Source organism: Aspergillus clavatus, genomic scaffold (assembly GCF_000002715.2).
Source record: "Aspergillus clavatus NRRL 1 1099423829798 genomic scaffold, whole genome shotgun sequence".
NCBI classification, from domain to species: domain Eukaryota; kingdom Fungi; phylum Ascomycota; class Eurotiomycetes; order Eurotiales; family Aspergillaceae; genus Aspergillus; species Aspergillus clavatus.
This window is the reverse complement of record NW_001517101.1, coordinates 777,041-803,269: the sequence shown is the minus strand read 5'-3', so window position 1 is coordinate 803,269 and position 26,229 is coordinate 777,041. Positions and strand designations below refer to the sequence as shown.

At 49.4% G+C, this 26,229-nt stretch overlaps 7 protein-coding genes across 7 annotated transcripts, besides 12 other annotated features; 5 read left to right on the top strand and 2 right to left on the bottom strand.

Moving 5' to 3' along the window:
• Nucleotides 1-2,575: 2,575 nt before the first annotated feature.
• Nucleotides 2,576-2,933, top strand: ACLA_090540 (uncharacterized protein; the record flags this gene model as incomplete). Its single annotated transcript, XM_001272786.1, has 2 exons — nucleotides 2,576-2,763; nucleotides 2,843-2,933. The coding sequence occupies 2 exons, from the start codon at nucleotides 2,576-2,578 to the stop codon at nucleotides 2,931-2,933; spliced, it is 279 nt and encodes a 92-aa protein (XP_001272787.1).
• Nucleotides 2,934-3,144: 211 nt separating this feature from the next.
• Nucleotides 3,145-3,168: a microsatellite.
• Nucleotides 3,169-3,589: 421 nt separating this feature from the next.
• ACLA_090530 (protein MEMO1) lies at nucleotides 3,590-4,814 on the top strand (the record flags this gene model as incomplete). The annotated part of the gene is made up of 3 exons (XM_001272785.1): nucleotides 3,590-3,744; nucleotides 3,813-3,881; nucleotides 3,938-4,814. 3 exons carry the CDS (start codon nucleotides 3,590-3,592, stop codon nucleotides 4,812-4,814), a joined length of 1,101 nt encoding a protein of 366 aa, XP_001272786.1.
• Nucleotides 4,815-5,974: 1,160 nt separating this feature from the next.
• Nucleotides 5,975-6,003: a microsatellite.
• A 381-nt stretch (nucleotides 6,004-6,384) lies between these two features.
• Nucleotides 6,385-6,453: a microsatellite.
• A 131-nt stretch (nucleotides 6,454-6,584) lies between these two features.
• On the top strand, nucleotides 6,585-8,240 carry ACLA_090520 (glycoside hydrolase family 71 protein; the record flags this gene model as incomplete). Its single annotated transcript, XM_001272784.1, has 4 exons — nucleotides 6,585-6,722; nucleotides 6,781-7,309; nucleotides 7,362-7,587; nucleotides 7,646-8,240. The coding sequence occupies 4 exons, from the start codon at nucleotides 6,585-6,587 to the stop codon at nucleotides 8,238-8,240; spliced, it is 1,488 nt and encodes a 495-aa protein (XP_001272785.1).
• Nucleotides 8,241-9,260: 1,020 nt separating this feature from the next.
• ACLA_090510 (uncharacterized protein) lies at nucleotides 9,261-10,398 on the top strand (the record flags this gene model as incomplete). The annotated part of the gene is made up of 3 exons (XM_001272783.1): nucleotides 9,261-9,321; nucleotides 9,542-9,884; nucleotides 9,945-10,398. The coding sequence occupies 3 exons, from the start codon at nucleotides 9,261-9,263 to the stop codon at nucleotides 10,396-10,398; spliced, it is 858 nt and encodes a 285-aa protein (XP_001272784.1).
• A 1,287-nt stretch (nucleotides 10,399-11,685) lies between these two features.
• Nucleotides 11,686-11,714: a microsatellite.
• Nucleotides 11,687-11,714: a microsatellite.
• Nucleotides 11,715-12,763: 1,049 nt separating this feature from the next.
• png1 (peptide-N4-(N-acetyl-beta-glucosaminyl)asparagine amidase) lies at nucleotides 12,764-14,296 on the bottom strand (the record flags this gene model as incomplete). The annotated part of the gene is made up of 3 exons (XM_001272782.1): nucleotides 12,764-13,176; nucleotides 13,252-13,652; nucleotides 13,725-14,296. 3 exons carry the CDS (start codon nucleotides 14,294-14,296, stop codon nucleotides 12,764-12,766), a joined length of 1,386 nt encoding a protein of 461 aa, XP_001272783.1.
• Nucleotides 13,989-14,100: a microsatellite.
• Nucleotides 14,297-14,840: 544 nt separating the features above from the next.
• Nucleotides 14,841-14,886: a microsatellite.
• Nucleotides 14,887-17,329: 2,443 nt separating this feature from the next.
• Nucleotides 17,330-17,363: a microsatellite.
• Nucleotides 17,331-17,363: a microsatellite.
• Nucleotides 17,364-19,275: 1,912 nt separating this feature from the next.
• ACLA_090490 (glycosyltransferase family 20 protein) lies at nucleotides 19,276-20,987 on the bottom strand (the record flags this gene model as incomplete). Its single annotated transcript, XM_001272781.1, has 5 exons — nucleotides 19,276-19,327; nucleotides 19,393-19,732; nucleotides 19,802-20,172; nucleotides 20,233-20,608; nucleotides 20,687-20,987. 5 exons carry the CDS (start codon nucleotides 20,985-20,987, stop codon nucleotides 19,276-19,278), a joined length of 1,440 nt encoding a protein of 479 aa, XP_001272782.1.
• Nucleotides 20,988-22,117: 1,130 nt separating this feature from the next.
• Nucleotides 22,118-22,175: a microsatellite.
• Nucleotides 22,122-22,169: a microsatellite.
• A 694-nt stretch (nucleotides 22,176-22,869) lies between the features above and the next one.
• ACLA_090480 (trehalose-6-phosphate synthase) lies at nucleotides 22,870-25,967 on the top strand (the record flags this gene model as incomplete). The annotated part of the gene is made up of 3 exons (XM_001272780.1): nucleotides 22,870-22,892; nucleotides 22,968-24,294; nucleotides 24,354-25,967. 3 exons carry the CDS (start codon nucleotides 22,870-22,872, stop codon nucleotides 25,965-25,967), a joined length of 2,964 nt encoding a protein of 987 aa, XP_001272781.1.
• Nucleotides 25,774-25,932: a microsatellite.
• Nucleotides 25,968-26,229: the final 262 nt, after the last annotated feature.

The following is a 26,229-nucleotide window of genomic DNA, read 5'->3' as shown; positions in this document are numbered from 1 at the left end:
GGCAAGTGTTGAGACTGGATGTGAAATCTGTTTCATATCCAGGCGAATCCTCCAACCCATCTCTTCGATTCCTCTATCGAATTATCGCTACTAGACTCAATCTCCATAGAAATATCGTCGCCTGTGATTCTCAGTCCTGAGCCATTCGGGCCGCTTTCAGTAGAGGTCGCGGGCGAAAGCATGTTGTAATTGTACTCGCGCGGTAAGCTGTCTTTCGATTGGGGGGTATAATCTGATTGCCGCTTTGAATCGAGCCGGCGATGAGGAAAAGAGGATTGGGTTGGTTGGAAGAATCTATGTAACGTTTGTTGACGAGGATCGGTAATTTCTGACGGCGGTAGAGTGTCTTCGTCCATGTCTTCGTCTTCGCCATCATCCTGACCTATTGGCGGAAGAGGTCCATGATGGGATTTTTGAGCATCGAATAGCCAGCGGAGAGTATTCTCTATTTACTCCGGTCAACAAACGTAACAAGGCGGGTTTGAACGCGACAGGTAGCAATAGCCACACCCACCATATACCACTTTCTCATCTGGACGATCATTTCGATATCTCTTTCGGGTTCGGCTGTGCAGATGCTTTGATGAGTCCTCTACTCGTCGCGATGGTCCTGCAACAACGGGCATTGTGTGCATGGGAGCCATCGCGGAGAACGAGGCCTTGCGTTTGAGAGACATCGTTGTCTGTCTATATACTTCTATCCACAATGGCGGTGTTGTGGCGGTTGACAGCTCTTTACTATATGAATCTTCGTTCCTGGAAAAGACCTTTTGAGGGTAGATTGGACGTTGGGAAGATCCGCGTAGAGATGGGGGAAGCTTGGGGTTTCGTTGATACCTCGCACGAGAATCAATCAACAAGGCTGACAGGATCAGCTTCCATTAGTAGGAGGAAAATTGCGTGTGGTTGGTTTGACTGAGCGCGTTCTGACGAGACAATGAATTCGCGTGATGATTGGTGGAATACGACAACAACAATGCGCTAAGCTATGTTTGGCTTAATTGGCATCACCATGGCCATTCCAGTAACAACGATGTTGACCTTATATCGGAGTCGTAGGCACTCGCTCAAGGAATCTATGTCAAAATCATAAGTTGAATCAGCTGTATGAACTCGCGATTTAGCCTTGTCTTGAGTTAGTATTCATATTCTCTGGTACCTGGTCTTATCTTGGTTTCTGGCATGAGGGCCTCAAGTATAACTTATGTTGTTGTCATGTGATCCCAAACTCGCTCAGGAGCTAGCTCTGATTGAATCTGGATATTATGTGTTTCTTGATCAGGTCTACGCCTGTACATATTGGAGGAAGTATGTAACTTTAGTTGTATGCTGCTTTCTTCCTTGATACAAACATGCTTAAGGCACGTCCATTCCTTCGCAGGGAGATCACATACTCCACTGTTGAAAGGGAAAATGTGAACATTCTCCATCGGTTAAAGTACCCTGGTCAAAGAGACAGATTTCTCGCAAGGATTCTAGAAAAGCGCCGGTGAATAGAAGCCATAGTTGATCACCACCTGGATTTAGAATCATCCCAATCATGCTGTATGGATGGGGTTGAAAATTGGCGTCATGGGAGCTTTGATCTATGCGTTTCAGTCACCGAAAGATGGAAACAGAAACAACAGCCTGGAAGACGCGTATTACTTCGGTTCCCTCTTTCATATCGTGCTGGCGATGGGTTTCGACCTGGAAATGGAGATGAAAAGCTGAGATGTGAGGCGGGAACGTATGCATGGCTTGAAGAGAATTGCCCAGCTGTCCCTATACCGAGACTATACGGCTTTGCTACATCCACTGGCGAATCTGTAGGCTTATTTTCTCCTTTCCTTCTCAATCTTTCCTCTTAGCTTAGTACACCTTTCCGTCTCATAGTCTTCGTGAACTAATTTTCAGGCGATACTCAGTTTACACGATTGGAGAACCTGCCGTTTCTTTCCTGTTGTTTCCAGCAGATACGTCGCCAACTGCTTTCATGCTTTGGCTTCCCCACCCCTACCAAATTGATTCGCGACCTAAAAGAGGCTGGCTACTTGCTGACGGAGTACATTGATGAAGAACGAGGAGAAATGCTTTCAAATATTTGGCCGGAGAAGCAGCGTGATGGCAGACTGAGGTCCAATTTCTTCCATGATCTTGTCCGGATTCTTCTGAATATTGCACGCATTGCCCCTACCAAAGGTCGGTTCTTTGTTATTGACGGGGACTGGTTCTTGCAATTGATAAATCGTCCGCCATCTCTTGAAATTCGGGACTTGGGAAATGAAGAGATACCGATAGATATGCTGCGAAACTACACGTATACGACGGTCGATTCTCATGTGATGGATGCTCTTCGCGTGCTCGATAGTCGGCTTCGACACTAGCCAAACTCAATCAATGATACAGGAGACTATATCTATCAGACATCGCCTCTGACGGCAATACGTTCAACCTTTTCCCCATTTTTCAAACAAGACGTGGTCTTTTCATATTCACGCTGACGGACCGTCAACAGAGCAATATCTTTGTCGGTAAGGACTAGCACATTACATACTTGGTTGATCTTGAATGGGGCTGTGTTCGCCCAAACGAGATGCTTCGAACTCTAACATGGCTCACGAACAAAGCCGTGGATGAGGTAACCGAAGAGCCAGAGGCATACGATGAAGTACGTCAGAAACTCATTGATGTCCTGGTCTATGAAGAAGAACGAATTGGAAAGTTCAAGGGATACCAACTGTCAACAATTCTGAAAGAAAGCTGGGCTATCGGAGCTTCTTGGTATTCACTTGCGCTCGCCAGTCATACTGGTCTCTTTTTTGATGGTGGCTAATGCTGGAACACGGGACCAGCTTTTCAGCCTAGGTGTCGGAACTGTCAACTGCGGGTCCTGGTCGGGGTTCCGTTGCAAAGACGTTGATGTCTTTCCTGATCAGAACACCAACGTCTGAGAGATGGATTGGATCCAGGACTCCAATCACTGTATCTCGCACTGCATCCAAATCGCGTCTTGCGTGGTGATTGACACCTAGAACAATAGTGACAGGGCATTCCTGAGGATCATCACTCAATCCGATTCTTATACAGGTGATGTTCACAGATCTAGTTGGGCTAGAAAGGTTGCGCCAACATCCCCCCATAAGAGATAGATCGAATCTGACTGGAAACATGGAAACATGGAAACATCCGCGGCCGTTGATCGAAGAAGCGAGGGTCGATAATCTCATGGAAATCAATCTTCTGAACCCCCATACGTCCATCCAATCAGATGAGCTCTCTATAGGTGATAGATGCTGAGAATCATTCTCAGCGATGCTCAATAATAAGCACTTAGTATAGATCTACATCGGTATGCCGCTGGTAGTAGGATAATTGGATTGAACCTCGGCATGCCGTTGGGCAGGATTGAGATCTACTTACAAGTAACTAACTATTATTGCTGTCTGTTGATAGAGAGCGCTCCACTATGACGAGAGTTCCACTTCCCCGCTTCTGACTGCTTTTTCCCGACTTCCTCAACACCACCACAGACCTTAAGTGTTATATCGACAGCTCTGCATGTTGGATGCGTCGGTTTTTCAGTCGAACGAAGAGAAAATCAATCATCATGCAGTCGAGAGAAGCATCGCACGCGGGCTCGTGGTACTCTGATAGCAAAACCACCTTGACCCGTCAACTGGACCAGTGGCTTGGTCAAGTACCCAACACGATCGATGGCATCGGTGACTTGCCTGTGCCTGGCTCCCGAGTGATTATTGCCCCGTATGTACTGAGCTGAGCGTAACCGTACCATAAACAAATTACTCGGGAGTTTGGTGCTGATATTCCAGGCATGCGGGCTATGCCTACTCCGGGCCATGTGCGGCCTATGCATACAAGGCTCTGGACCTATCTCAGGCGTGAGTGATTCCTCTGCTTCTGATCTACCAGTCAGTCTAAACTCTCCTGTAATTAGCAAGCGGATCTTTATTCTTGGACCCTCACATCACCATTATCTTTCAACGCTTGCCGTCCCTCAGCTTACCTCGTACTATACCCCGCTCTCCGACGAACCCCTACCGCTGGACACTGAGCTTATCAGCCAGCTTCTTTCAACAAAAGCAGTGAAACCAAATGGCTCGACTGTTAGCTTTACCACCATGACACGCTCAATCGACGAGGATGAGCATAGTATTGAGCTTCATTTACCTTATATCCACCGTCTACTGCAGCTTCAACACCCGACCAAGCGGACATCAGAATATCCGCTTTTGGTGCCCATCCTAGTCGGAAGTACTTCAACCACGACGGAGAAGGCATTCGGTGCCCTCCTTGCCCCGTATCTGGAAGATCCCACCAATGCTTTCATCATCAGCTCGGATTTCTGCCACTGGGGCTCGCGGTTCAGTTACACGTACTACGTCCCCCAGGCTCCCAAACCTGGGCCAAAGCTTCCCCTCTCCGCCAATGCGTTACCACAACCAGGTGAGAAACCCGATGAATTCGAGGAGAGCGTCGAGCAAGTATCCGCTGGTCATGCTCTCCAGCGACGAGACCGCATATCGAGTCGCGAGCCAGCAATTCATGAGAGCATCTCCGCATTCGACATTGCCACAATGGCTGCCATAGCTACGGGAGAGACCGAGAATTTCCTTGATGTCATTCAGAGAACCGGGAATACAGTATGCGGTCGGCACCCTATCGGAGTTATCATGGCCGCCATCGAAGAGACTGCAGCCCGGGAAGATGGGAAGAAGGGCATGTTTCATTTCATTCGATATGAACGTAGCTCAGATGCAGTGGATGTGACCGATAGCTCTGTGAGCTATGTCTCAGCATTTGCCATTCTATAGGGGGCCATCTTCATCCTCTGTTCATACTCGCGGCACTTTCAAGGGTGAATCGCCAGTGTGGTTTGCCATTGCCAATGCTTCTTAATTCTGTCACTAACTTAGCGAGTTCAGTATCATTATCATTTTTTCCTCTTTACGTCCTATATCGTAAATTCTCTGGCATACTCACTCATACTCAAACACTCTTTCCCAATGTGGATGTGTAATGAACCGCCATCGCTAATCACGCAGACTTCAATGACATGGTGCTTAATAGACCTTGTTTCTAGATGTAAACCAAGATGTCACAGCACCTTATTTCGAATCCTGAGAATGGCCACGAGATCTGACATCCACGACTCGACTTATGGACAAAGGATTTCCACAGCAAGAAAATGAGGGGAAGAGCCAATTATCACATGCTGCCCGTACTATCACACTCCTGTTACACAAAAACTACAATAGTGATGTGTCAGTGGTTGAATTAAGGTAGCAAGCCATCCCGCCACATCTAACATGATCTCAAGGATTCGAACTGCCGTCCTCGAGGGGACGACAAGCCTTATGACTCCGTCCAAGGCAGTGAGCGCATGTTGACAGACTTTCAATCTCGTCTCCCAATAACTGCCGAAAAGCCCACAACGACACTTATCCCGAGCGTCTGGTGATGGCATCGCGTGGCTGACCGGCCAGGAATGCTACCCCGCAAACTCAACCTCGATACATTCTTCAGGGTTGCAGAGGCGAGTCAAGTTGTTGACAGTGCGTACTACTAGACTGCTGTAACCTGTTGCTTATACCGTCTCGGAATACTGGGCCGGGCTAGAGATTGACCATCACTTTGTAGATCATCGCGGTCGCCGGCACGAAGGATGCCTGTGATTGTACCCTATAAACCACAAGACCAATTCACTGTACCTATCAAAGGGAGATCTGACCGTGGGCACGTCAATCTCCTTGTCAGTGAATTAGACTACTGAAGGAGTTAAAATCCAGCACTTTCTAATTCTGGTTACCCTGAGAAAATTCACTCGGATCTATCCGAATCCATAGCCTCCCTCCCCCTCGCACTGTGAATTGAACGCGTCTCCGTTCCCAACCGCTTCAGAGAAACATTGTATACAACACTTTAAGATTCTATCAACCCAAATGATGTCGTCGCTTGACTGTGATGGCCCCGTGGCTCTTCCTGAAATGGCTCTTGCTGAAACCAGAGAGAGTATCCTCTTCGAAGAAGGGGCTTATTCTTCCGTTCATCCTGGCGCCAAAAGGCAGTTATCCATTGGAACCGCGCTAACTTCTTCACTTGGGACCCTTAAATCTTGGTGATATTAGCTTGGATATATTGTGTGATACCTTTGCAATCATTCGCTTCATGATAAGAAATTTCTGCTATCCTGAAGCTTGACTTCAAACCAATGATGGATGAGTGTAGAGTATGAGATCGTAAGATGTCTGCTGAGCCCCCGTTTTTGTCATCCAACGCTCTAGTGAATAATTATGTTGGTTTCACCCCTGAAAATATAAAAAGATACCTTTGTCCCGTCAATTTGCCCTGAGGCTATGCTGGTAGAGTGAAAGACAGAGAATCTCCTTTGTTCACTCCACGCTGCTTCATTCACTCCTTTGTTCACTCCACGCTGCTCCATTCACTCCTTTGAACAATAGTCGATCCTTCAATATTTTTAGCTACTCTTGACTTCTTTCCCTCATTTATTATAACCTCAGTAAACTTCTCCCACTTCATCGTTCACTGAAGGGTTTTTTTTTTCAACTTCATTGCTAAGCACAATGTTTCTCAAACCACTCCTTTCTGCCCTCGCTGGGCTCTCAGCAATCGCATCCGCCATTCCAATGCCAACGAGCTTGCAGAATAACATATCTACTAAAGCAGAAGCGACCGACAGACTTGTGTTCTGCCATTTTATGGTAAGAGAACGGCCTTCTAGCTAAACGCTCAGTAGATTAGTGACTGATATTGTCCTAGATCGGCATCACCAGCAACCGTCAAAGCGCTGCGGACTACGACGATGACATGCAGCGTGCCAAAGCTGTGGGAATCGATGCATTTGCATTGAACATCGGAGTCGACCCTTACAGCGACACTCAGCTCGACTTCGCGTATGAGTCGGCCGCAAAGAACAACATGAAGGTCTTTATCTCCTTTGACTTCAACTGGTACAATACTGGACAGGCCAGTGCCGTCGGTGCGAAGATCAAGCAATATGGCAGCCTCCCAGCTCAGCTCAAGGTCGATGGTAAGATCTTTGCGTCCTCGTTTGCCGGTGACGGTATCGATGTCTCTGCCCTAAACGCCGCGGCTGGTTCCGAGGTGTATTTCGCGCCCAACTTCCATCCTGGCGTTGGAGATTTCAGTGCTATTCAAGGTGCTCTGAACTGGATAGCATGGCCCAACGATGGCAACAACAAGGCGCCGACCCCAGGTCATAATGTCAGCGTTGCAGCGGGTGATGCTGCCTATATCAAGGCTCTGAACGGCAAAGACTACATTGCGCGTGAGTTCTGAAATCTCCCTGATGTGTCGATTTATGCTTATATGGCGTTTAGCTGCGTCTGGCTGGTTCTTCACCCATTTCGGTGGCGAGGTTCCGTACAGCAAGAACTGGGTATTCCCCTCTGATCTTCTCTGGTTTGATCGCTGGAAGGAGATCTTGACTCTCGGGCCGCGGTTCGTGGAGATTATCACTTGGAATGATTATGGCGAATCCCACTATATTGGACCTTTGTCCTCGCCTCATACAGATGACGGAGCTTCCAAGTGGGTGATGGACATGTAAGTGACTGAACCAACTTCTGGCTAAATTCATACAGATGCTGATAGTTTCTACCAGGCCGCACAATGGTTGGCTAGAGATGTCGAAGCCGTTCATTGCCGCCTACAAGGCCGGCGACACATCTGTGGACAAGTACGTCACGGAGGACAAGTTGATCTACTGGTACAGACCGACTCCAAAGGATGTGAGCTGCGATAACACGGACACTACCATGCAAGGAAATCCAAACAATTCCAGCGGCAACTTCTTCCGCGGCCGGCCCAACGGTTACGAGACAATGAAGGACGAAGTGTTCGTCGTGTCGCTGCTCAAGACCCCTGCTACCGTCGAAGTAACTTCAGGAGGAGCCAGCAAGTCCTTCATTGCAAACGCTGGAGCAAATGCCTTTGCTGCCCCCATGGGAGTGGGCCAGCAGAAGTTTGCGCTTTCTCGCGAAGGAAAGACCGTCATGTCCGCCACGAGCTTGAAAAACATTGTCGATACCTGCATCTGCGGCCTCTACAACTTCAACGCCTATGTTGGAACTGTGCCCCCAGAGGCAACCATCGACAAACTCCAACCGGCTGGTCTGTCGATGTTAAACCAAGGGTTGAATGCGCCATGCCCAACCAACACCCTAGGGCTTGCTATGCCTCGCATCACTGCTTACTGATTTATGACTTTGATAGTCCTTGAGCTTCGTTCCTTTTGTGCCAGTCGAGTTGTTGGATCACTTCGTTTCACAGGGAGGGTTAGGGCTCATTCGTTTCATTGACTTTGCTGGCCAAGTCTTAACCTTATACTTCGCTCCTCAGCATCCATGATGGACTTGCAGGGAGGAAGTGCCACTCGCTTTGAAATGGAAATCGTGTTGATAACGATGATGATGATACCACGAACAATTGACGTTTTACTTTGAAAGCTAAAAGTAGCAAGGATCTCCGTACCCGTCTTCCGTCGGCGCATTTAGTCTCTAGTACGTAGGCTGACAGCCGACAGTAGATCAAGAGCCAGAATCCAGGTGGAATTGTAAGCGTATTTGCTTCGCCATGATACCATCCCCTGGATGATTTAAATCCCTATCAGATCGGAGGTTCTCGGGGATCAGCGAGATTCCGAAACGGACCGAGACGTGCTATCTAAGTCTAAAACGCAGTGGGCACCTGTCAAGGGCTCAAGGCAGTCTCTTTAGTGGACAACCATCTTATCAGTGAACCATAGCGTTATCTCTCCCCATCCTTTATTTAGACCCAGGGCTCCTCTCAACGCATCTTATATTTCTTCACCGACTCTTTCGCATCATCATCCTACATTTAAAATCATACATATACACCATGAGGCCTCCAGTTCCTGAATTCACACGGATTTACTTGGCTACAGCTCCTGACGCGCTTACTGTCGGTTTCCCCTCCCCCACCAGCCACGTACATCCCGACGTCCGGATAGCGCGTGATTCGGATCTCCTCTCATTATAACAGCATTCACTCGTCTGTGAGACGTGAATTATCGGTCGATCCGGAATTCCTACACTATTGCTATTGCATCTCGAGTATATCGAGCCCATCATGATTCTTTAATTCTCACAAGCTGCGCGGACAGTTGAGTTGGGTCGATTTCGCGGAGACGACGGTGCTGGATTATTCATTTACGAAAAGAGAATCGTGTCTTGGTATCCGATTGTTGGTATCTTATCATGGCCAGAATCAAGCAGGGAATGTTTTCCTGGGAGGATGTGCTTGCCCAGCGGTATCAGAGTAAGTCAAGCAGTTTTCTTCTCTGGGATTTATCCCGATATGCATGTCTCTATGATAATCGCATCTATTGCGTCTGAGAGGGGCGATTGTCTTCATCCAATTTCCCAGAAGGCAGCATGACTCCTTTGGTGCGTGTATATCTTGTCAGGCTTGCGCCTGAAGAGGAGAACATTGAGGAATATGTTCATCATCATTATGGCTAACTAACCTACTTTTCAAGGCAACAAACCAGCTGGTCTGCCCAGAGCAAGAAGATCCAGTGCCCTCCCAGGTCGAAACCAACCCGCAAAGCAGCCTGACACACGGCTGGAATGGTCTTCCCAGCCGGACAGCTCGCTTCTCACCAAGCTCTGTCCTGAGATCCATCTTATGATCTGGGAGATGGTCCTGGGGGGCCTGCGTCTACACATTGTTCAACGGCCAAATCGCCGGATGGGTCATGTCGTGTGCCCCCTTGTGGAAACCTGCGAGATCTGCCAGGGAAACCTGCCGCAGCTGGCAAAAGACGGGAGTGCCAGGCCAAAGTCTCAACTTCTGGCACTCGCGTTGACTTGTAAGCAGATGTAAGTAGGATCTTATGGAAACCATTGTCCGATTTCTATTCTGACCAAATAACACCCAAGCTACTGCGAATCTATCCCATTGCTCTACTCCCTCAACACCTTCGAGTTCAGCAATACCTGGTCCCTCACATATCTCCGGCCCACTATTCCCGCGGAGTATTGGGACAGAATCCGCGAGGTCGAACTGCGCTGGGCATTCCCAGGCCACTGGCTTCCTAGCAAGGACCCCGTCAAGACGGTTTACTTCTCCGCAGGACGCCAGCAGTGGATCGAAACCTGCCGCACTCTGACACATATGAAGGGTCTGCAGTCCTTTACGCTGCAACTGATGGGGAATTGGTTCTGCGAACCAGTGGAGAAGATCCCCGTCTTCCTGGAGCCATTGAGGGAATTGAACCTAAAGGACCGGTGGAAGTTGCAACTGCCGCGGCAGCCATACTACATCAAAGAGATCCGTACTATTCATGGCGATCTGGGGATGAGGGGCATTGACTGCTCTGTTCGAGCTGTTTGATGGATATTCAAGGCTCAGAACATCGGATTTGAGGAGTGTTGTGCTATCCCAGTTGGGTGCAGGAGTACATTGTGGGTAATCCGAAACTACTTTTGTAGGTTACATTAACATATGCAGATCCTCAAAAGGATACGAGCGCTTTATCAGAGCACGCTGCGAGCATTATTTATATTGATACATCCCCATGAAGACTACGGAGCTGGGTTTACCCATCCTTTAACCGAGATTCGGAGTATATACGAAGCAACAGAGACTCTAGCCCGTAGTACAGCCCGAACTCCTCAGTTTTCTTGCATAACACTAAATTAATAGGGAAACTCATTCTCCAATTTCCCTGGACGCAAAGAACAAAACCAAGAACTCTCCCACTGACATCAGGTTTCCTAGTACTATGTAGCCAGTCCCTAAGTTCCTAACTAAACTACGTACTAACCCTAGACTAATCCACCGTCGGACCCGAGCCTCCCGAATTTCCGAACCTCTCCCGTGACCCGTTCCAAGCCCTGAAGCCATAATAGGCCCAAGAATCATGGAGGCTGGAGGCTGGAGCCCATCCAGAGCTACAGACAGAGCGAAGACCAAAGCCGTCAACGAAAAGAAAAGTCCCCCCCCAAAAAAAGCAGGGCCAGTAGTGCCCACCTGACTCCCTAATAATGCCCGTGAGTTGGACCTGGAAGTTCCCCCAACGGCCCAAACAGGCTAAACACCCTGTACTCTGTAGATCACCTCCCTATAGATCTTTCCCCCGATGATCCCATTCCCATCAATCACCCAATCACCCAATTACCAGAAACCCTCTCGCTTACGGAAACTCAGAAATGAACCCACCCAGTTAAACACCTCGATTTCGGAGTTTTGTCTATCTAGTTTCCTAGAAGACTGAATGACTAATTATAGATGGATCGGACATCCTTAGCTTCTTAAGCATGTAGCTAGGGCGCTTGGAACCGGGGACTCGGAGGGTTCAAGCTTGAAGCGGGTGCCTGGGCCTCCCCACTGGGGCTGGGCCCATCGTGGGGACTCAGACCAGCAAGTTAGCTACAGACTGCAGAAAAGAGGATATGGTCGTCGCATATCGTAATTTAACGGGGCTTGGGGATGGGAATTCTGGATTTGTGATTGATTGCCTGGTTGTTATGTGCATGTCTCGGAGATGTGATGGGGCTGGTTTAGATTAGGCTGACTCGCTGTTTTTGCTGATTTGGGATATGTGTACTGCGAGTCTGTGTGGATGCGAGGAAGAGGCTTTGAATAATCCGAAGAGTCTTGTTTCTGCGCGCCGATATTGTTGGTTGGTTGGTTGGTTGGTTGGTTGGAGTCTGTCCACTGTATTTTGATAGTCAATGTAATACGAGTTCTCAGCCTATATATCCATATATATATATATATTCCGCAATGCAAAGTGTCTATTCTTCAAATGATCTCCCTTGATTATCCATTGAGTTTTAGATGAAGGCTAAAAGAGATTATGAATGATTGATGTCTGAATTCGCCAGGAGTCAGAACCACAGAAAAAGGGAAAATTTGTTGCTTCATCAGAGTGCGTGATCACTAGACGCAAAATTCATTCCCAAGGCAATGGTAGTTTCCGTGTCTCATATAACATGGCATTGACTGGTATTCGCATGCGTTGGTACCTCCGGGTCCCGAATAGAGTAAACTGAAAAAGAAAGGAGAAATGAAAGAAAGAAAAGGGGGAATAAGTAGAGAAAGTATTATAGTAAGAATTAAAGGTATAGTCATGTCCGTCTCGCATCTGCAAGAAACAAGGCTCAAGAATATGATGACCACAGAAGATGCTCGAACGCAGAACGCCCTATCAGATCTCAAGTGAAGAAGAGAAAGAAATGGAGGTTTTTGATGTAATGAGTGTCGACATGAAGTCGCAGAATGCATGGGTAGTTTCATACCACATGTAGATAGAACGAGGCGATATCCTCGATCGGTAAATTCACGGACATGGATTCGAAGACAAACGTGTCTAAGATCTGTCAAGAGTCCTTGCCGACAGTATGTGAAGAGAGGCCGATATGCCGGAGTGTTGACAACTAGAATTCAGTTAAGATCGCGAATTCGATGGTACTTGTCGAATACACCCCCGATGCGAAATTGAAATTCCGTTCGTCTCAATGGTGATGCCCTGGGCCACGCGAAAAGCTCGCAACTAAGTCGAAGATCGCGTGATAACTTTGGCATCGTCCGAGAACCAATAACCAAGTAATGCACTGGTGAAGGTTTTATGGACCAGACTCAGCCGTCAGGGGTAAATTTGGCGTCGGGGTGACGCCAATCAGGAATCCCTTGAGACGGTGATAACCCAGAGTCATGAGGTGAGAAAAAAAGGATCGACATAAAGCGATTGATATTATCGACCATCTTGTGTGCGATCTGGACCCGACTGCGGATTTGTTTGTCGTGTTGCAAGCCAATCCGCTGAAGCTTCTTGTCGTGAAGTTGGTGTTTTCTGCTCGTCGGCTCGACCAGTCGTTTGTTGCCGAGGGAGCAAGTTGTTGATCTCCGCGGCGAGAGCAGAAGCCATGTACGCACGGAGTTCCTTTTCTTCGCGCTCGTCCTCCTTTATGAGTCGTCTCTGGTCTGTCTTGGACATGTTTTCGCGACGTTTTTTCCGAATTTCCTGAATGACCCACAAGAGCACTTCCTCCGGCGCACGGTTCCGCTGGGCACCGTGTTTGATCGGACTGCGCACATATCGTCTGGTGACATCTGTCGCACCGTCAATGGAGAAGGCAACACAGTAGGAAATTTTTCGGCCCCAACCTATGATAGCGATATCGGTCAGCGATTGTCCATACTATCAGTTAGCCAATAAAAAACAAAAAGAAAAAAGCTCACCCTCTGTGTAGAGACGAGGCTGATCCCACGCTTCTTCGCATGCATCAACGTGCACCCAGCGTCGTTGATGTTCCGAGTAAACTTCGGTCCAGACATAATCCTCCGAGTTCCATACCCAGCGAACCCGACCACCCAATGCTCTGCAAAACATGCTGAAGCAGTTGGCCCATTCGCCGACGCGTCCTCTCTTACTTTGTAGCAATTGCCAAACATCTGAATATCGCGGGAATCTCTCATACGCGCCGCAAGTTGATTCGGAACATCGGTAGAGTTCAACGCGAGTTGCACCACGGGCAGTTTCGTCAGGAGTAGGAGGGGTCATGCCCTGAGCGATTGTCGGCGTAAAGCATCTCGAGCACGGGGGGTTGTTGACAAATTGGAAGAAGGATCGTTTGAACCATCTGTATTTTCATTCGCAACGATCAGTATGACCCTAGAGAAGCGAAGATTGTAGATTCATGCAAGGAACCAACCTTAGTAGAGCCCTGATGACGCAGTCCTGATAGCCCCATTCAGGCTTTCCTCCGACGCTCGCTGCCTGGGCTTGCATAATCTGACTTTCCTCCTCCGCCTCAGAGTATAGCCGATCGAGCGGGATGAGGGATAGAGCTTCATCGAGAAGACCTGGATTTTCATACTTGGTCGGGGTGACGGATAGAACATGGAGGAGGTTTCGGAACTTTAGAGACTGTTGATCTTGCGGCGGCGAGGGAACGATGGGGAGGTTTCTTAATAAGGGTGATGCGGACGGCAATTGATGGTGTTGCTGCTGCTGCTGCTGCGGTGGTGATGATAGTGACTGGGATGACGAAGAGTGAGTAGCGGTCGGCGGCGGCGGCGGTGGTGGTGCCCGCGAGGGATGTGGTGGGTAGTATGCGGTGGCAGGAGACGGCGATTCTGTGCGAGATCGAGATCGTGATTGCTCCTGGAGAAGATTGAACCTCTTTGTCCGCATCAGTTGCTCGAACGCACGGGTCAGTTCGGTAGCATCGTAGGCGTTGGTGGTTGGCGCCCGTCTAGAGTGCTGGTGTCTACCGTCCGCCATGATGGTAGGGGGTCAACTACGCCAACAGTCGAACGATTCGAGACTCCAGATTGTAATGATATGCGATGATGCCCTTTCATAGAATAAAACAGAACCTGCTTTTGACCCAGCTTCACGAGAAAGTCAGTTAGTTGCGTTCGTGGTTGCTCAAAAGGAAATATGGTTAGGAGTGTGTTGTTGGGTATTGTGATGGATGGTCGCAGAGCCCAGCCAAGTGTGGCGACCGCTTGGCGCTGGTTAAGCAGCAAACCGGACAACTATGAAGGAAGTGATGTGGGAAAGCCAGAGGAGTAAGAGGTTACCTTTTTGCTATGCAATGACGATAGAAGGGTTGAATCTCGATTGACAAGAAGGATTAACGAGAGATGCTGAGAAGAAAGGGTCTCGGGGATTGAGGGTTGGTTGGCAGGGAGGGTGGACGACTAGGTAGAGAGAAGACTACAGGCGAAAGGGAAGGGGAAACGAAACGCAACAAGAGGGAGAGCAACCAGAGTAAGAGTGAAGCAGGAGTAATAGTTGTGGTATTAAGCTAGCCCATAATGACTTTTTTTTTCCTCTTTTTTTTTTTTCTTTTTTCTTTTCTTTTTTTTCTCTCTCTCTCTGTCCTTTTTCCCTAGTGCAGACTACCTACAGACACTACAGAGTATTTTCCCCCCTTCCACGCCAGCAGTGAGGGCGAAGCGTCGTCAGCCTTGGACTCCTCCCCCAATCACGGCCCCGCGAGAGCACCGCAAGCCGCGTGTGTCCCGCCCCGAAACAGTCAACGGTACCATGGCCAAGAACGCTTTCTGGCTGGCTCCCACGCACGCCCGATCTGGCTTATGCATACGGACTACTAACTACTCCTACTCCAAGACATACGTGTACTACAATACTGATCATTTCTCCTCCATCGAGGATGCATTTGCCGACGATCTTGGGTTCGTCTTGCTAGACTTGGAGCAGGCACAATAATGACAGCAGATATGTATCATCATGATAATCATCATCGTCACCATGTCACAATTCCATACTCAATTCATACTGTCCACATTCATTCATATACGTGAATTGTTGGCCTCCATGACTCTTGATGACTTCTGCAACACATAAAAACCGGACCTGAAAATCTCCCAGTACGATCATTGATTAACGACTCCAGTGATCCGGTCTTTAAGATCTGTGGTCATTTGTCTCCACCAGTTTGCTGAACAGCAGGCTGCACCTGGTTTATCTAATTGGCATCGTGGAAAATTTGGATCGAATCTGCTTATGAACGGTGTAGATAAGTGGTCTCTCTACCCTCTGAGGAGCCCGCTGATGAATCTTTCAAAAGCTTGGCTCCGACTACTCTGGCATTGGCTTTCTGCCTTTTCATCTACTGACATGACCACGCAAGCTCCGAGTTATCCCTCACTCACTCCAGTACTGGCCTTGAGAGATTTTCGTCGCCATCGTCGGTACCAATGATCTGTCATTCCAACGCCAAATCACACTGTATTGAACCTGTATCCGGATAGCTTCGTTCGACGCCAGGTAGTCTGTCTTACGCGGCGCTTTGATCAACAAACTCAAATATCTTCATCTGACGCTTGCGATGCGCACAGTGGCTATCGTACTGACTCCATGGGATACGTCAACACTTGGCTCAACAGACCCTGACTTGTTGACATACGAGAAAATGGCGGTAAAGAGTTTTGAAGCTCAACCCACCAGGAAGACTAACGACTTGAAAGGAGAGAGACATCTGGCCGACAAATGGGCGGGTTGAACCGACTGTGGACCATGCCCCCGACCTTGCCAACTGTTGGCTAACGAATCAAGATCGCATTGGTCATGTGCTGCCATGAAAATCGCAAGGGAACCGGCGCAGCTGCACGCGCCATGCGCCGTCAGACCCAGATTCCAGGGCAGACTGACTTTCGAGTCTCGACGCCTTACAAAGTTACGGCATCTGTCCAAAGAACGTATCTCTTCCGTTATAGAAGACACTGACAGCACGCGCGTAAGTCGCACTGCAGTAGCGATCGAGTGAACGTTGTTGATCCTGATGGTCCTGACTTGGAAGTCTCGGGTCTCGGGGAGATCGTGGAGCATGGCCACATACATGCGTTGAGTGACTTAATGTCAATAACCCATCGAACCTCAGGTGAATATAGCTTATTATGAACCCATATTCATCTTCAACTGAGTTGGAAGTCAAGGCCACTATCCGATATCGATTTTCAGCCCTGAATCCTGCCTATGGGCAGTAAATAGTGCACAGGCACACTGATGAGTTTGCATCCCCACTCTGACAGCAGGTCAAAATACGTATGCAGTATGCACACACATCGACATAACTATGAACACGCTCGAGTAGCCTATTGCCACCTCCTCCCAAAATCCCTACGAGCTATTACTCCATACGGCCGCGTACTCCGTACACCCAGACATGATTATTTCATATCAACTCATCACCCACATTTTCAGGCCCTGAAATTCAAAGCAACCTCCGGGAGAATAACAAAACGCGAGAACAGAATATTCAACAAAAAGAAGAATCAACAGACCAGCCTGATCACCTAGACTCTGGACTTCCAGACTACGCCGTAGCACTCACTGTACAGTACCTATAGATTACTCCGTAGAATTAGATACTGAGCTCCAGTCGAACCTACGTAGTACAGTCGTCCCTCGACAGTCCCAGACTCCCAGAGTCCCAGGATCTGATTTACCGCCAACCTGCCTAGACGGGACAAAAGTGGACGAAATGAGTGGCGGAGACGCGCAAGCGTCCGTCTTGGCATTAGACAAGATCCGACTAGCGTCTGGCCAGGGCCCCCACGGCGCTAAACCGTGCTCGGCCGACGGGCTGCAAATTGACAAGTCACCAGGCCCGTCAGCGCCTCAGGCACTGCACGAAAACAAGCCCTAGACCCTGATCCAGGGGGGCTTGGCACATACCTCGGCCGCGGTCTGGGTGGCTCTGGGACAGTCTGGCTGCCTGCACGCCTGCAAGACCTGATTTCTGAGTTTCGGGCGCGGGAATTCCTCCTGAGTTGGATTGCTGGGTTTTTTTTTTTTTTTTTTTTTTTTTTTTTTTTTTGGATGATGGCTGTAGGTTACAACTTACTAGGTTGTAATGTTGTTCGGTAGTTGTACCCTTGTGGGTAGTAGGTAGGGATGGAGAGCCGGGGACTTCGATCATTCGATGACTACAGGATATGGTTCCCGCCCTGTACTCTGCAGAATTACGGATCATGATTCATCACTTGGTCCATGAGTTTGAGAGTATAGACTCGATACTTACTGCCTGAGTCACTACTGTCAGTCAAAAGTCACGGGCAACTATGGTAATTGGTAACTCATCCTTCCACTCTGTAGTCCGTAGTCCTGTAATCTAAATAGACTAAGCGCCTAACCATCACCGGTAAAGCTCAAAAGCATGACTGTGACCAATGTGCGGCTCCCCATTTCTTCCCGATTCGTCTTTAGCCTCTCCAGTGGAAGAGTACACCACCAGCCCTACCAGAACCAGGTGAGTGCGAGTTGCAAGTTGCAACTATGGGTGACGGTAAAATTACCAAGTTGGGGTTAGCGCTTCTATTTCGGGTATGGCTTACGTTCTAGCTATGGAATGTCGCAATGCATGCTCTATACAGAGTACATCCAGAGGCCTTGAATCAACCACCCTGCCAGCATCAAGAAAAACAAACCTATCCGCGAACCTCACGGTCTCATGCGGGTGGGTAACCATAAGGGTAGTCCACCCACAGTGACTAAACTCTTCCTTCAACAGTCTCTGCATGAGCAATGAAGTCTCACTGTCAACTTTACTATCTGCTTCGTCGAGCACAATACCGCCATGGCTGTGGCCCCCATAGCGGTTCATGACTTGATGTTTCCGCGCGAGTGCACGAGCGAAGCTGAATAGCTGCTGTTGGCCTGTGCTCAAAGAGAGTTCGCTCTCGGCGGTGTCGAGATCACCCTTCTCCCTGATCATTGTCCCACAGACCTACCGCGGTGAGGGCGGAGATCATTAGTTCGTCAGAGTTGGGGTTCATATTGCCGGTGGTATGATCTCTGGGGCTCAGGTTGAAGCGTACACAAAAGGCACAGGAGCAATACTCCCAAGGAAGCAAGGTAGTGATTCACAGCACGCAAAGGGCACAATTTCTGACCCAACAGCCACGCGCAACTGTCACTCCATCCTCTAGACTCCATGTAGTAAGAAGAAGTATTTATGGATGCTGGCTGCTGCGCCAGGACTGAGCCACACCCTGATCTGACTCCAGACCTCTAGCCAGCCGGCTTGAAGTTCCACGAACCAACGTAACAGGTTTGCTTATCACATTTTCCCACAGGGTACGGTCATGCCTTCATTTGTTAACCAACTATCTCAGACAATGCACGCAAGGCATCTGGGGTTGGACCGTCATCCATCAATCCGCAAGCAGTCGAAGCAAGTTACCTCCAACTCCCGAATCGAAGATTTGTGCGGTAGATGAGAGTTAACCAACCTTGGCAAATCTCGACCGTGGGTTAATAATGGTTAAAGCACTGTGTTCCAATGATGAACTCATGGGTGGATAATAGCACTTCTGGACTATCGACGTAAATCAGTTGAGAAGAGCTTGTTCTTGTCTGCTTGTAGCGGTAGATCATGGATGCAGGATTGATGTCAGGAAGACTTGTTAGTAAGTGATGCTGGATAGACAACCACCAAGCATCAACTGGATCTTTGGTTACTTCATCTTGCAAGATCATCCCCTGTCCTTATAGGATAACCTCATGCGATCTATGCAGGGAATGGAAGCAAACAGACAGAATAATCAGGGAAGAAACGCCATATGTCTTGGTTCATGTCTGCGTTGCCGAATTAGGACTATTAATCTATTTGTTTATGTTTAGGTCATCGCTATGCAAAGACGGGTTGCCACACTTGAATCCATGCCTCCATGGATGAGACAAGATGAGATGAGAAAATGAAATTCATAAAGAAATGTCTGTCGTCACAATCATGTCGAGCACTGAAGTAGTTCTGCCACGAACGATTTGCCCCAGAAAGCACTACACGAAATCAGCAATTGCGCCCTTGGTGATGATCACATCGACAAAAAAAAAAGGAAACCTACCTGGTGTACTTGGAAATGTACTTGTAAAGTTTCTCGAACTTCTGAGCGCGCTGGTCATCACTCATTGAAACGGCCTCGTGATATGCCCTCGCCAGTTCTTCAGTGTTCCACGGGTTGACAACCAGACTGCCGTTCAAGCTTTGAGCGGCTCCAGCGAATTCGGAAAGAATCAACACGCCCTTGCGCTTCTGTTGCGTTGCGATGTACTCGAACGATACCAAGTTCATGCCATCGCGAGTAGAGGAGACAACGCAGGCATCCGACGCAGCATACAGGGCGATAAGCTCGTCGAAACTGACTGACTTGTGCATAAAGTGGATGGGCATGTAGTCCACAGTTCCTAGGCAAAGGTATCAAGGTTAGGAATGAGCTCTGATGACGATGCGGGGTCGGGCAGATGCATGCTTACCGAACTTGCCATTGATTCGGCCCACGAGTTCGTTGACCACCGCTCTCAGATTCTGGTATTCTTCAACGTCCTGTCGGCTGGGAACGGCGACCTGAACAAGGACAACCTTGCCCACCCACTCAGGATGGTTCTGAAGGAAGACCTCCAGGGCGTGTAACTTTTGGGGGATGCCCTTGATGTAATCCAGGCGATCTACGCTGACCATCAATTTGGTGCCCTGGAACTTGTTTTCGAGGCTGGCAATGCGGTTCTGCACCTTGGGGGTCTTCAGCCCCTCGGTGAACTTGTCGGGATCGATGCCGATGGGGAATGCGCCCACGGAGACAGATCTGCCTTCATATTTGACGCTGCTTGGCGTTGTGACGAGGCCTCTGTTGCACATAGTCAGTGACTGTCACAAAGTCAACAATAGAATGACCTTAATCACGTACAGCAAGTGAGAACAACTGCTCAGGAAATGACGAGCATAGTCATAAGTGTGGAACCCGATCAGGTCGCAGTGCAGGACACCGCGCAAAAGCTGGGCTCGAACGGGGAGGATTCTGTAGATTTCACTGCTGGGGAAAGGGGTGTGCAGGAAAAATCCGATCTTGTTGTTTTTCTTGCCTGCGGCCCGGAGTTCCTCACGCAACATCTCTGGCAGAAGCATGAGATGATAATCTTGGACCCAGATCATGTCTCCATCCTGCGCTTCCTGTGCGATTGTTTTGGCGAACAGCATGTTGGCCTCGCGATAAGCGTCCCAGGCTCCCTCATCGAACACGATCTCACCCGGGTGGTAATGCAGAAGGGGCCACAGAATCGAGTCTAAATAGAAAAAAAAAAAAAGGCTCTGATTAGCAAGGTACGACCAAAAGAGGTGAGAAGCGGGAGGAGTAAACATACTGGAGAAGCCATTGTAGTGGCGGTCGGCCAACTTGTCATCCATGAACACCGGGATCGCATTGAATTCATCCTTCAATCTCTTCTTCACCGAGTCGATCTCGTCGTCTGGAACCTCCAGACCTGGCCAGCCATACCATTGGAAGGTGGTTGTTTTCGACAGACCGCTCAGCCCAGTGACCAGTCCCCCTGACGACATAGAAAACTCATACTTTCCTCCATCAGAACGTCGGATTGTGATCGGTAGACGATTGGAAACAATCAGAAGGCGATTATCGCCTCGCGACCCGTTTGTTTCGGCCATGAGGAGGGAATTGGTAAGGTAGATGGATGTTTTAATCTGAGAATAACCACTACTTGGGAGTCTTGGAGATGACCAAAAAGTGCTGCCCCGCTTTGAAAGGGGAAAAGGGTCGATGGAAGGGATGGATGAGATGGAAGCAATTGAGATGGGCCGATGATGATATTCTAGATTAAGCGATGATGATTCTGGGACCAGGATGAAGCAAGAAAGCAGGAAGAGGAAAAACTTGGAAGCTGTTAGACTGTTTGGGGGGTCAACTTTGAGTCCAGTCACTTTGACGTCTGGCCGGTTGCACTATTCCGGTGATGTTTTAGTTCTTAGTCCATGTCTATTATATCTACCCGCAAGGACACACACATCCTTATCACCGTTAGTTTTTATTATTAAGTGTCTCAAGTGTGCCATTGTAATGTAGTGTTGAATGCCCTACGAGGGAAATATCAGGGAAACCGTTTAAGATCAGACCATTCTGTATGTCTGTATGTCTGTCTATTAGTTAGGCTCCCTTGAGTGTTCATGACCAGCAACAATAACAATAATAATGACAGTAATAATGAGGGGCAGTTTTGTTTGGCAACGCCCAGAGTTCCTGTTTGTCTAGACTCTTAGGTTGGATCGAATCATCGAATAGTCGAGAAACATCTGTTGGACTGACCATCTATCATATTATCATATAGTTAGTTAGTCACTTCGTCACTTAGTGGGGATACCATACCAGTCTATCATCTTCATAGATCATCTGCGGATCTGCCCGGATTTCGCAGTGACGAGGAATCATTACCATTGGGCCATTCCTTGGTCAACTGCAATCCCAATGCAAGTATCTAGTTTAGTGGCAGAGTACAGTCCCCTAGTCTCTTAGGCTCTTGGGGTTTGGAACTTGGGGGGGTCAGCAATGCATGCATGCATACCATTCCCTAGTGTGCCTAACTACCTACTACCTGGGGATCCTGGACAGTACATACTGTGTAGTACTCTCTGTACATGCGAACTATCTCGTAGGAGTCATCCATAACAGACTCAATAATAATAATTAATAGATACTCCTGTTAAGTATTATACGAGCCCAAAGCAGTCACTAAAATGAGGGGGAGGGAAAAAAAAAAAAGAATAGAACGCAATTAAATTGCCTTTCTCTCTTTCTCTCTCTCTCTCTCTCTCCCTCCCTCCCTCTCTCTCTCTTCCTCTGCTCCGCCGTCCAAGCAGAAAAAGGCCTCATGTTGAGACGTTTTTGAGATAGATTGATTGATGCCCAAGGCACCAGACAGGAAAATCCTCCCGGATGGCGCCCCTCCGTTCGTCGTCTTCCATTCGGTTTCATTCTTGATGTTCGGACTCTCCTTGAACTTACTACTTTCTCTCACCTGGATCTATCTAATTATTTTCTTGCTCTTCCCTAACCCGAAAAGCCCAGAATGTTCTTTTCTTGGAATCATATCTCTCAGCCTGGAGACCGTGCAGCTTCCTTGGCCCAATCATTCACGTCATGAACCCCTCTCTTTCCGTTGTTTATTCACAAGATTGCAAAGCCATCCTGAATATCACCGGGAGTTTCAGGATGCTTTGGCCTGGATAACCCGCAGGAACATATAGCCAGCCACTTTTCTCTTCCTTCAAGGCGTTTGACCCTCAAACCATCAGGCCAGTCCCACCACTAGCCATCCTCTCTCCATTCCACTCTTGTTACTACTAGTAACTGTACTGCTCTGTTCTCTCTTCTTCTTGAGTTATCCAGTTATTTCTTGACTCCGCCATCTCTTGGTTCTCGTAAACTCGGTCCACTCTTCTCTCTTCCCCGACTTAGATCGATCAAAAGTTTCTTTTGACGGTTGAACGAGAAGGTCTTGGTGCCTCTTGTCAAGCATACCTGCCATCGGGAACCATGACGGTCTACATAGCTTCCCTGTATGTATGCCCCCCCCTCTTGCATGCGTTAGCTCAACATAGTTAGCGGGCATCGTCTGACAAAGCACATTTTAGCTTCCTTCCATACACCATTGACTTCAAAGCTACGGAGTTGAGGCATGCTCGTCGCAAATCTTCTACCAGCAGCCACCACAGCAACAATGGTGTCATTGGACGGCTGGCTGAAGCTCGCCAGCGAGGCCACAAGCATTCTGTCAGCTTGTCGAGGACTCCTGGTGCGACAACAGACGATGAGAAGATCTTCAAGCCCTACATCTCCCGATCTGCAAGCGAGATTCCTCAGGCAGATGATCCTAATGGTCCAGGCCTAAGTGAGCCCAGAACCGTTCCTTGGGGTCAAAGCCGGAAATTCAATCAGCCCCGATCCACAGCTCAGATTCATCTCACTCCCTCCATCCTGAGCCGCCCGGAGGGAGGAGATGAATCGACCAATAACGATGTTCCTCCTGCGACTCCAGATTCTGAAGAGGATCATGGAAGCCCACGTGCGTTGCTATCGATCGACGACTGGGTTGTCAAAGCCGCAGAACAGGGCAACGGGGGCCTGCGCAATGGAGTCTATGCCGCTGAGGAAGCGGGTATCCTCACTGACAAAATGTGGGTGGGTACCTTGGGCATGCCCACAGACTTGCTCAAGGATGAAACGCTCGCCAGTATTTCCGAGACACTCCAGGATGAGTACGAGTCGATTGCCGTCTTTGTGGGTGACAGCGAATTCGAAGGCCACTATGCCCATTTCTGCCGCGCTGTCTTGTGGCCAGCTTTCCACTATCAGATGCAGGAGAGTCCCCGACACACCGAGTACGACGACTATTCCTGGAAGCAATATGTCAAGGTCAACGAGGCCTATGCTGATACCATTGCCGCTCGCTGGCGCCCGGGCGATAGCATTTGGGTCCACGACTACCATCTTCTTCTCCTGCCAGGGATGCTGCGGGAGCGGATTCCTCAGGCAGAGATCGGCTTCTTCATGCATGCTGCCTTCCCGTCTTCGGAAGTGTTCCGATGCCTGAACCCTCGCAATGCCCTGCTGAACGGGTTGCTCGGCTCCGATTTCATCGGTTTCCAGACAGACGAGTACTGTCACCACTTCCTTCAGACATGCAGCCGTCTCCTCAGTCTCGAGGTGACGGTCGACGGCGTTCAACTCCAAGATCGCTTTGTTCGTGTGAAGAGTATACCCATCGGGACCGATGTCAAAGCGCTTGATGATCTACGACAAAGCCCGGAAGTGAAAGACTGGATTGCAAATATCACGTCAAGGTACAGTGGAAAGCACCTGATTGTCGCGAGAGACCGTCTCGATGCACCAGGTGGGATCAAGCAGAAGCTTCTGGCCTACGAACTGTTCTTGAAGAAGTATCCCAAGTGGAGAGAAAATGTAAGTTGTTTTACACTTTCATTGGACTTACGTCAAGAAGCAATGGCTAATCGACCCAGGTCGTCCTGATTCAAATCGCCTCGGCGTCTGAAATGCCAGAACTTGAATCGCAGATCTCGAAGGTTGCGACTCGGATTAATTCCAAATACTCGTCGCTCACCCATCAGCCGCTCGTGCTCCTAAGTCAAGACATCAGCTACTCTCAATTCTTGGCTTTGATGAGCGTCTCGGAGATATTCATGGTCACGAGCTTGCGTGAGGGGATGAACCTGACGTGCCATGACTATCTTCACTGTCAGGACGGCAAAGTGACATCCCAAACCCATGGCTCTCTCATCCTGAGTGAGTTCACCGGCAGTGCCTCGATCTTCACTGGTCACGAATTCCTCGTCAACCCATGGGATTATAGGGAAGTCGCAGACGCGATTAACAAGGCACTCGAGATGTCCGCTGAGGAGAAGCAACGAAATTGGGAGTTTTTGCTTGAGAGGAAGGCCCCACACTCTGCCGTCGCCTGGTGCAACTCATTCGGAACGACGCTTTCCGAAGCTCACAGCGCGCAACTCTCCCGCGAACTCAGTCTCGTTTCGACGCTTTCAGTGCCTTCGCTGAAGGAGTCGTATGAGGCGGCAGGCCTGCGGCTTTTCTTCCTTGAGGACGACGGAACACTCGGCCCTGCCACCCCTGACGCTCTCGAGACGATGTCCGTGCTGGAAACCCTCCTTCAAGACCCCAAGAACCGAGTGTACATCACCAGCAACAAGAGTCCGGAACAGCTTGAAGCACGGTTCGAAGCGGTCTCCGAGAGAATCGGCTACATCGCCGAGAACGGTTGCTTCAAGCGAGAAATCGGAACAACCCAATGGAAGCCGCTGGTGGACATGGAGAGAGCGAAGGACTGGCGTAGCGGCATCCGCCGCGTCATCCAATACTACCAGGAGAGAACCGACGGCAGCGTCATGGAAGAGCGTCGCTGCCTGCTGACCTTCTGGTACGATCAAGCCCACGACCCGGAGATCGCCGCGCGCCAGGCCTCCGACCTCGCCGACCAGCTCAACGGCACGCGCGGCAACGAGGCCATCCGCGTCGTCCTCACGGAGGGCACGGTGAGCGTCGAACCCCTGGACGTCACCAAAGCTAAGGCCGCGGAATCCATCCTTGAAAACCTGCCACAGACCCCTGACTTCCTCCTCGTGGCGGGCGGCTCCCGCGGCGACGAGGCCCTCTTCCGTTGGGCCAACCGCCTCCATCTTGACGAGAAGATCGCGCACGTCGCCACCGTCACGGTGGGTGTTCACGCCACGGAAGCTACGGCCGTACTGCCCACCGGCATGAGCATCGCGGATGTTGTCAGCGATCTGACCTCCGCGTCGGCGAGCGTAAATGGCCACGCGCCGGTGGTAAACGGGGAAGACGCCGCGATCGTGGATGGAGAAAACTCGACGATCGTGAACGGAGATGAGGCAGTGATCGTGGAGAAAGAAGACGCAATGATCGCGAATGGGGAAGACGCAACGATCGTCGTAAATGGAGGAACCTCCTCCACGATCGCCACCGGGGGAAAAGAAGACGCAAAGGTCGCGAACGGAGACGATGCAACAATCGTCGTAAATGGCGAGACCTCCTCCACGATCGCCAACGAAGAAGACCCGACCCCGACTCCACCCTCGTGACTAACGCACCCGCAGTCACAATGAACCGGTGGATTTCCTGCTACGATACCTATTGACATGAAGACACGATTCCCCTTCTCTTCTTTCCTATGTACCTTACCCTGAGCCTGTTCTTATTTTTACCTTCTTCATCGTTGTCTCGGAAACATGGCATACACGTGGCGATTAATGGGTAATAATGTCTAGACGCGTAGACAGACCAATATACATTTTTATTTTCGATTCCTACCTACCCTCACAATGCCCCCTCCCTAAAGCCGGG